The sequence below is a fragment of the Eulemur rufifrons genome, chromosome 28, assembly GCF_041146395.1.
Source record: "Eulemur rufifrons isolate Redbay chromosome 28, OSU_ERuf_1, whole genome shotgun sequence".
Taxonomy (NCBI): Eukaryota; Metazoa; Chordata; class Mammalia; order Primates; family Lemuridae; genus Eulemur; species Eulemur rufifrons.
In genome coordinates, this window is record NC_091010.1 from 42,193,877 (window position 1) to 42,204,633 (window position 10,757).

A 10,757-nucleotide genomic window follows, 5' to 3' on the forward strand; every position below is an offset into this window, starting at 1 on the left:
AAAATAAATAAATGGGACCTGATCAAATTAAAAAGCTTCTGCACAGCCAAAGAAACAGTCACGAGAGTAAACAGACAACCTACAGAATGGGAAAAAATTTTCGCATACTACACATCAGATAAAGGACTGATAACAAGAATCTATTTAGAACTCAGGAAAATCAGTAAGAAAAAATCGAACAACCCTATCAAAAAGTGGGCAAAGGACATGAATAGAAATTTTTCAAAAGAAGATATAAAAATGGCTAACAAACATATGAAAAAGTGTTCAACATCTCTAATCATCAGGGAAATGAAAATCAAAACCACAATGAGATATCACTTAACTCCAGTGAGAACGGCCTTTATCAAAAAGTCCCAAAACTATACATGTTGGCATGGGTGTGGAGAGAGAGGTACACTCATACACTGCTGGTGGGACTGTAAACTAGTGCAGCCCCTGTGGAAAGCAATGTGGAGATACCTTAAACAGATTCAAGTAGACCTACCATTCGATCCAGCAATCCCATTATTGGGCATCTACCCAGAAGAACAAGTCATTCTATAAAAAAGACACCTGCACCCGAATGTTTATAGCAGCACAATTCACAATCACAAAGATGTGGAAACAACCCAAATGCCCATCGATTCATGAATGGATTAGCAAAATGTGGTATATGTATACCATGGAATATTGCTCAGCTATTAGAAATAATGGCGATATGGCATCTCTTTGGTTCTCCTGGAGAGAGCTGGAACCCATTCTATTAAGTGAAGTATCCCAAGAATAGAAAAATAAGCACCACATGTACTCACCAGCAAACTGGTTTCCCTGAGTGCACATTTGGGATTAACACCAATTGGGTATCGGACAGAGGTTGGGGCTGGGGGGAAGGGATGGGTGTATACCTACTTGATGAGTGCGATGCACACTGCCTGGGGAATGGACACGCTTGAAGTTCTGACTGGGGAGGATGGGGTGGGGGGGAGGGGAGGGGTGCACACCTACATGATGAGTGTGATGTGCACTGTCTAGGGAATGGACACAATTGAAGCTCAGACTCGGGGGGATGGGGAGGCATGGGCAATGTATATAGCCTGATCTTTTGTACCCCCTTAATGAGCTGAAAAATAAACAAAATAAATAAATAAATAAAAAAGAAAAAAAAGAAAAAAGAAAAGAGGAGTGTTGAAAGCTTGAAAAAAACAAATTGTAAAAAATATTTGCAGGTTCATGGACTTTGTAAACCTACATACAGACTGCTAGTAATATGCTTTATTATTTTTATCTCTAAATCTTTCCTGTATATTAGTAAAAGAGAATTATACCCAAAAGTATAAATGGTAAAATCCTATATAAACAAACACTTATATTTAAAAATAAAAAGGCCTATTTGACTTCACAATGTTTTATGAAATAAAAGATTTAAAAATACTCTACTAGTTATAAAATTATAGAAATACAAAAAGGATACAGCATCCATAGCTATGAGATGAAACCTTCTATTTCTTGCTTCTTCCCTGTTAAAAAAAATTTTAAACAAATTCAAAAGTCTATATTCCACTTAATATAATCAAATCCCCCAGTCCCTAAGTTTACAATATAAAACATCTTAAACCAAAGAATGTAATTTATATTGAAATACCATACCTATCCAGCAATTCTGCTGCAACTTGTTTATGGGCCACCTTTCCATGTTTTTCTTTCTGAAATGGTTTTTTGAGCAGTAAATCATCTTCAACTGTCCTGGTATATTAAGAACAAAAATATATAAAAGTCAATTTTTCTCAAAGGTTGTTTTCTAATTCTTTGTATTTTCATAATTGGAACATATTTTAAAGAATACAAGCCTTAAAAAAGACTCACTGATCCTTAATGAGGCATTTTACATTCCCTTACATAGCTTAATTAATACTTTAACTTTATTTAATACCTATTAAATGGAGAAGACAAAACTAACAAAAGCATGGCTTCTAGACCACCTAGGTTCCTGGTTCAAATTCTGATTCTGCCATTTACTACCTTAATCTTAATAAGATTAAGTTATTAATATTTAAACTCTCTGTGTCTTAATTTTCCTGTTTGTAAAACAGGGATAAGGAAGCTTTTGGTAATTAATAATATGGACAAAGAAAGGCTGATTATAGAGAACACAGACCATAGATAATCAGCTCTAGTTATATAAATATAACCCTCGTGCATCCAACTAGATTTTCTCAAATTCTATTCTTTTTTTTTTTTTTTTTTTGAGACAGAGTCTCACTCTGTTGCCCAGGCTAGAGTGCTGTGGCATCAGCTTAGCTCACAGCAACCTCAAACTCCTGGGCTTAAGCAATCCTCCTGCTTCAGCCTCCCAAGTAGCTGGGACTACACGCATGTGCCACCATGTCCGGCTAATTTTTTCTATATATATTTTTTAGTTGTCCAGATAATTTCTTTCTATTTTTAGTAGAGATGGGGTCTTGCTCTTGCTCAGGCTGGTCTCGAACTCCTGAGCTCAAAGGATCCACCCACCTCAGCCTCCCAGAGTGCTAGGATTACAGGTGTGAGCCACCACGCCCGGCCTCAAATTCTATTCTTACAAAGTACTATTTTTGAATGAAATATCTAGAAAATGTAAAGCACCATAAAATGTAATTTAATTATTCCTATCCTTTTGGTTATCTATGAAGACTGAGAATCTTACACAAATGTTCAGACTCAGTATGCCTAATATAGTTCTCTCAGTGTGAAATAATAAACCCATTTCTATATATTTGGTTAGCATAAATTAGGCAACAGCTTGATATGTAAGTTTGTTTAGTATAAATCAGTCAACTACCCGAGTTAATGTACAAAATTGAGTTGCTAAGCACTGAAGGCTGAGAACAATACCCCCAAACACAGTAACTCTGCCAAGATGCAGCCTGCTTATAATGTCCAGACTTCATGTGCTAATAATTCTTGCCCCTTACAATTCAACAAAACTTTCCATGAGCTGCTTCCCTTGACTACTTAGTCTGTTCATTCATGTAGCCATAAGAATTGTGCTGCATTATATTCTCATCTTCCACATTAACCTCACTTTGAAGGCAAGTACTAGCAAGAGACCCCACCAATCAAGCCCCTTCTGAGCTATGACATTTGCAAGTAAACAGACCTAGACAGTTGAATGAAAAATATATGCAACAGAGAAATCTAAAACCTGTACTTTCTTTCCTTTCATTCCCTACATTATTTCCTTGCTTTTCCCACAACCTTCTCCAATTTTGAATCAATCCATTACAGTTTAATGAACAAAAATTCATTTACTAGAGCTGTTATATTCACACTCAAACACAATTCAAAACTTTCAGTATTACTTATTTGTACCTCATATCAATCTAAAAAGGATGTGAAACACAGATCAATAAAAAAATTACTTACTTTCTTTTCTTTTTGTTCGATTCTCCACAGTGTTCATCATCACTAAAATCAGAGTCATAGCCTCCATGACCGTGCATCTGTACAGGAGTATCAAGTCAGCTATTCAGAACCTAAGTTGCCAATTGTTCAGGAAATGCAATAGTTCAAAACTAAGTTATCTTAAACACCCACAATAGTTTTAAAGGACCATGGTAAGCAGATCACTGTTCATGGGCTATCTAACCATCTAAAACTTTCATTCACTTTGAAATAACAGACTTATACTTCAGAAAATGCATCAACATTTTTCACCTTTAATTATCATTGGGAGAACAAAGGAGACTATTCTTTGATTTTTCTACTGAAAACCAGGGCTAGAAGCCGCAAAGTGACTGCATACAAGGTTGACCAAGGCTTCACTTCTATTTGATTCAGAGTAGTAACAGTTACTGTGTATTTATCACCAATTTTATTCCAGACATTGTGCTAAGTACTTTACAAGCAATGCTTCTAATTCCGCAAGTTAGAAACGGCTATCTCCAATTTAGGGATGAAGAAATCAAGGACAAAGTTAAGTCAATCAATTTTACAAAGCAAGTAAGTGACTTATCTACTTGATTCTTCAATCCACAATTTCAACTACTCCAAATTGCCTCTCTGGAATACAATCAGCTACATTCCATCAGAATTACAGTATTTGCGAACAGTACACTACCAATTGATGAAAATTTTCCTGTTATCTTTTTCAATATACGTAAAGATTTCCATTTTCTTTTAAGTTTCTTCAAGATAAACTATCTTGTCCTTTGGCTTAGTCAGCTTTATCTTGTTTCAATTCATTTTTATATTGAAATTCTTAGAAATGCTGAAAGACCTCAGTTGTCACTCAGTTTTTTTGGAAGAAGCTCCTGGTTCCAGCATTACATTGTATTTAGGGTACACATTAATGAGGGAATGGATGGATTATTTGACTCTTCAATGTCATAAATAACCAATTCATATGGCTGGAAGGAACCAGTCCACGTCAAATGATATGTCAAATTTAAAAAACTTTAATATTCACCACAGCAAGCACAGCAGGAAAAAGAGGAAATAACTCCCTAAACTTCATTGAATTGGATCTAAGATAGAAGACATGTTTCTAGTACTGGCTACCTTTAATTCACTTCATGTCCTTAAACATCAGCTAAACAAGGTGATTACATAAAGTAATCTTTATGTTCTTCAAATCTTTAAAGTCTGTGATCTTTCTATAATTCCATTTTCAAACTTAGGTGTATGTATGGGTGTGTACCTCTCTTCCCTGTCCCACTGAATTCTGTAGGGAGGAAGAGCCCAGCCAAGCCCTTTATAAGGTCGACTCTAGCTGTCTTATCAAATGTTTGAGCCTTACCATCCTCTCACTCCTTGTCCTATGTCCTCAATTTCTTCACATTTGATGGGGGACAATCATAATATGGAGTTTAGGAATACATACTGGGATCAGCCTACCAGAATTCAAAGCCTGGCTCTGCACTTCTCATCTGTCTTTCATTAGGACTGTTCCTTAACCTCTCTGAGCCTGTTTCCTTACTGAGAAAACGAAGCTAGTAAGATTACCGACCTCACAGAAATGGAGATTAAATGAGTTACCACATCTAAAGGGTTTTACAACAGTGTTTGGTACAGTACAACCCTGTGAATGTTTACTGTCATCATCAGCATCAGCATCAGCATCATGTTGTTCCCTCAGCCCTCGACACCACTTCCTGCCCTTCCACTCACTCTCCCATTTCTTTTTTCTCTGGCCGCTTCATTCACCCCACACCTATGTTAACTGAGTGGTTGAACTAAAAAGCTCTCACTCACTTCAAGCTACGAATCAACAGACAAGAGCCGAGAGAAACTCGAGAAGGGACACGCCGGGTGTTTCCAAGATCTGTCATCCAAAAAGAAAACAATTATAACCAACTAGTAATATATTAGGAACGAGTTTTGAGGTCCTTCTCCCCGACGCCAAATATACCCACGGCCCTCCTCGCATATCCCTTCCCTTCCTCCCTGCTCTGCCAAGTTCGCCCCCGAGTCGTCGTTTCCTCCTTTCCAGGTAACTGCAGCGACGACCCACGGCCTGAGCGAGCCGTTGCAGGACCTGCCCCGTTCGCCCCGGCCGCGCAGCCTCGCCACCGCCGCAGCCGCCACTACCGCCCGTTCCACGCCTCTTCCTACGGGTCCCGACTGGGCACTGTTTCCGGTCCGATTCGGATGCATGTCACACTTAAATACCACCGTCCCCGGGCGCGCGGACCTTGTGCTACAGTCAGAACAGCTCCGGGAAACAAGGGCGGTGGGAGAAACGGCCCGGAAAGGGAAGCAGAGGCTTCCTGCTTTCCCCAAGTCATAACCCCCAGTTTTTCCTGGGCCTCTTTCCTTTCCCCTCTAGAGAATGCAGCATGTAGTACCATGTGGCACTGATCACTGCTCTGCCCACGCCCCTACTTTGCAAATATATTTTGTTTTAGAAAAACCACCGCCTATCACCTGCCGTCCTCTCTCTAGTAACCTAGTAACGCCTCCTTGGAGCATCCTCGCGGAGCATCTCAGCCTCTGATCAACCCCCCCCCCCCCCCCCGCCAAGTAAAACAGTTCTCATAATTAGAACAAAAATAACTTTCCATCTTTTCACCACCCACACAATAGATACCGTTCCAAAAGCAGTCTGATGGCAGAAGAGCTCATTGAAATTTTGAGGAAAAAAAGAATAGGGAGGAGAGATTTCACAGGGTCGCGGATTCTCTGCTGACAAGCGACCTAGCGCTCGTGAAAAGACATCCAAAATAGAATCTTAAAAAAAAAAAAAAAAAAGCAAGAAAAGTTAAGTTATTTTAAGCTCCAGCAGGTTCTTCCTGTGTTTTGCCTTTTCTATATCATGACGCCCCAATTTGCTTCCCAGTCTAGTTACATGTCTCTGGCATGAGCAGCTATTCATGTTTGCTTCCTCCTCAGATCCAACACGGTACCTTGGAAATCACAAGCGCTAATTAAATATTTGTTGAACTGAACTGGCACGCTTATGGCTTTTACAGCAGGTTCTTTTTAGAGAAAGCTTGGCGCTTAATGCACACTCATTTTACATCTTTTGCCTTACACAATACATAATAATATCTTTATCAGTTCAAGGCCCCTTCTATCCCTAACAGTAAATTTTAGATACCTCCTGCTTTACCCAGTACAGTGAATGTTATCTTGAAAAGCTGTAAGGTAAGCTAAATTATTGTAAATTCAGTTACTCCAAAGTACAGATTATATTTTAATAAAAACATTTACTCCAAAAATTTAAAGCAATAGGAAGCCTTACAATTTAACATTATACTATATTTATTTTGTCAAGCAGTTCCTTTTTCGGTAAATATCTGAAATGTATATATTGTTCTTTTATTTATTATTAATAAAACCAAACACACCTGTACTTTGTATCCAGTTTCCTTTCTACCCATATTTGATATTTATTAGCATTTTTCTACTGTTCCTAGTATCTTCTTGTTTGTTGCTTCATTTTACTTTCTTGGTGCTGCAGTGTTATTGGCTCCATTGTATACATGAGGAAGAGAGGCACAGGACCTAAAGCCACAATCCTCGTGGGGGTCTAGAACTGGGTGGCAATTGTCCCTCTATGAGACTCAGTTCTCTCTCTCTCTCTCCTTCCTCTCTTTCTCTCCTATCTCCCCTCATGGGTTGTGTGGGAAGTAGCTTCTGTTTCCAACATTTCTAAGAATTTCAGATCTGTTGCTACCAATCCATTCAGTCAAAGATTTCCATTTTTCACTTTGAGACAGTAGTTATTGAAAAAGAGTAAATATAAAATATATATTAGGAATGGACCACATTATATGAACTAAAAACAATTTAATACAGGATAGAAAACCTACCTGATCAGGCAATCTCAATTTAGCAATTACGGCTCAACAACAATAAAAACCACACATATTTATTAAGTGCCTGCACTGGGCAGGGCACTGTCCTAGTCATCAGGGTTACAGATATGTATTATTAATACATTATTAAGTATGAAATTTCTGATTTCCTTAAGTATTAAGTTTGACAGTTGCTATATTTGACATTTCACATTGACACTTCTTGTTTTATTTTTATTGTGAACGTACATCCTCAGTCTTTCAAACACATGTTTTTGGCTTGTGATTGTCTTTCACATCTTTTTAAGAGCAATTTTTGTGAAACCATAGATAAGTCAAAAATTCATGTTATTTTCAAAATGAGTTCTGTCTTGGAACCAATGCAGCACAGACAGCTCAAAATATCACCGAAGTGTTTGGGAAGGATGTGGCTAATGAATGCACAGTACATCAATGGTATGAGAAGTTCTGTTCTGGTGATTTTAATCTTGAAAATGAGCCACATGGGAAACCTAAGACCAAGGTGAATAATGATGAGCTGAGAGCTGTTGTGGAAGCGAATCCATCTCAACCTACATATGAATTAGCAGCAAGGTTTGACGTTACCCTTCCACCAACATTGGACCATTTAAAACAAATCGGCATGGCAAAGAAGCTGGATAGATGGGTTCTGGATGAATTAAATGAGCATCAGAAGAGAAATCTTCTCAAAACTTGCCTTTCTTTGCTGTCATAAAGGCAAACCATTTCTACACTGTATTGTTACATGTGATGAAAAATGGATTTTTTTGACAATCACAAGCATTCGGCACAATGGTTGGATAAAGATGAAGTGCCCAAACACAGTCCAAAACCAAATATTCATCAAAAAAAAAAAAAAAAAAAAAAACCTAATGGTGTCTGTTTGGTGGTCCAGTGCCAGTATTATCAACTACAGTGTCATAAAACCTGGTCAACCCATTACAGCGGATGTCTACTGCAACCAGCTGGACAAAATAATGAGGATTCTTGTGATTAAGTGGCCAAGATTGGTCAATAGAGACAGGCCAATCCTCTTGCAAGAGAATGCTTGACCACATGTCATACAAACAACGCTGCTCAAACTACAGAGGTTGGCCTTGGAAACCCTCTATCATCCACTGTATTGACCAGACCTTGCACCAACTGACTACTACTTCTTCCAGGCTTTGGACCACATCTTCCAAGGCAAAATATTCAATTCTCAACAAGCTATGGAGAATGCCTTTCACAATTTCATCGCCACTTACTCTCCAGGCTTCTTTGCCGATGGCATAAACAAGCTACTGTTAAGATGGCAAAACTGTCAATAGTTTAGGTGCATACTTTGATTAATTGTACTGCTTCTTGTTTGAGATATAATAAACTACACTTTTGATTTGAAATTAGACATTTCATACTTAATAACCAAAAATAAAAGCCATTCCTTACCCCTGAAGGCTGACTAGTAAGAAAGACAGACTATATAGAATAGAACGACAATATATTCTATCATATGCCAAGTGTCTAGTAAATGGCATGAGTCTGTGGTTCCCAATTTGTAAAATATATTATTTCAGTGGATATAAAAATGTAAATGTGCACCAATGCTGTGTAACTCAAAGTAACAAAATTGTAGGTATGTGGTGAGGGTGAGGGAATTGGGTGATGATGGGGTTTATAATACCAGATATTTTTTCTAAGATAAACTGTGAATGTACATTCTGCTAATACTTTATATATTTGAGAAGATTACGTTTTCCAAAAAAATATCAACATATATTACACCATTATACCACTACATGCCAAATGGTATATACCATTATATAACAAATGTACCAATATATCCCATTAAACACACTCTTATGATATGAGGCCGATACTCCTCTATGGTAAGCTGATGCCTATGGTCCCTGCCTTGAACCTGGGCATGTCAGTGACATGAGACATGAGACAGAGGGATAAGTAAGAGGAGGGAAAAGCTTTGTAGAGGAAGTGAGACTTAAACTATCATTTAAATGCAGACCTTTAATAAGAAGAGAGGAGACGGGAGGATGAGGCAGTTAAGGCAAGGGAGTCAGTAAAAGACAAGCGGTAGAAACATCCCTGGGCTATTTAGGGAAATGTGAGTGGATCATTTAGCTGGAGCAGAATTTTTGAAAAGGATCAGTGAAGGAAAGATCATAAGGGGAGATTAGAGCCAGATTTGGAGTGCTCTTGAATGCTACAGCTGCAGAGTTTGGACTAGAGCTAGGGAATTGTTGTAAAGAATAGGGTGGTGGTATGGACAGGTATAAATCTGAAGGCAAATAAATTTATATTTAAATCCTAGCTCTGCCATTTACCAGCTACATGACCTTGAGCATCATTTAATTTTCTTCAAGTTTTAGTCTTCTTCTGTAAAATGGGAATAATAACAGTAACTACTTCACCCCATACTGTTGTGAGAATAAACTAGATGTTGCTTTTAAAGTGTTTAGGCTAGTGCTTGCCACATAGTAAGGCTTAATAAATGTTTACTATTGTTTTAAAGAGGAGGCAATATATGTAGTGTTTTAATAATATATGAAACACAGAAAGGCAGGAATGGCTGGAGGCAGGAGAGCCAATGGGAAGGTTTATTGGACCACAGCTGGCAGGAAGTACTGGGAATGGGGATGAAGAATTTAATTCAAGAGTGAGCTGAGAAATAAATGGTAGAAGATGTGAGTCATTGGGTACAGGGCATGAAGGATACAGAAATATAAGAAAAGATGCCTCCAAAGCTGAAAAGATTGAAATAACATAGGCACTCCTGATGAAAATGGAGGGAGTGAGTAAAAAAATGACATTGTCTTGGGGAAATGATAAGTTGGCTTTGGGTGGGGATTTGAAACTACAAGAAAACTTACAAAAGATTAAAATATCTATTACAAGGAAAAGTGTGAATGTTTGCATACTTTGCTTTAGGCATACTCTGCTTTTCCTTCTTCACCTGTTCATCTTTTTGCGGGTCCGCACTCCTCTCCATCACCCACTCCCCCCGCCCTGCGTGCTCGTACTTTCACACACACACACACACACACACACACACAAACGCACACAATCCTTGCTTCTGTTCTCCTCAAAAGCTGCTCTGGGAAACTGTAAGATAAAGAGACATACTTCAAAGTCAATCAGACCCACATTTTGCCACTTACCAGCTAAGAGACCCTGGGCAAATTGTTTAATTCACTGAGTCTTAATTTCCTCATTTATAAAATGGGGATAATAATGGTGTCTGTCTCGTAGGGCAGGGGTCCCCAACCTAAGGTGAGTTGTATAATTATGTCATTATATATTACAATGTAATAATAATAGAAATAAAGTGCACAATAAATGTAATGTGCTTGAATCATCCCCAAACCATCCCCGATCTGTGGAAAAATTGTCTTCCATGAAAACAGAAGATTGGGGACCGCGCTCATAGGGGGTTGATGAAGTTTAAACTGAAATGATGCAGGTAAATGCTTAGCATGATGCCTA

At 38.2% G+C, this 10,757-nt stretch overlaps 1 protein-coding gene across 1 annotated transcript in view; it reads right to left on the bottom strand.

The window, feature by feature from the left end:
* Positions 1-5,535, bottom strand: part of LOC138376265 (protein FRA10AC1) — a 36,255-nt gene extending 30,720 nt beyond the window's left edge. The window contains exons 1-5 of the mRNA XM_069460409.1: positions 5,495-5,535; positions 5,212-5,281; positions 3,385-3,461; positions 1,630-1,725; positions 1,454-1,499 (exon numbers count right to left, since the gene is read on the bottom strand). Coding sequence (XP_069316510.1) covers positions 1,454-1,499; positions 1,630-1,725; positions 3,385-3,461 — 219 coding nt within the window. The 5' untranslated portion in view covers positions 5,212-5,281; positions 5,495-5,535. The remainder of the gene's footprint in view (positions 1-1,453; positions 1,500-1,629; positions 1,726-3,384; positions 3,462-5,211; positions 5,282-5,494) is intronic.
* Between the last annotated feature and the right edge of the window lie 5,222 nt (positions 5,536-10,757).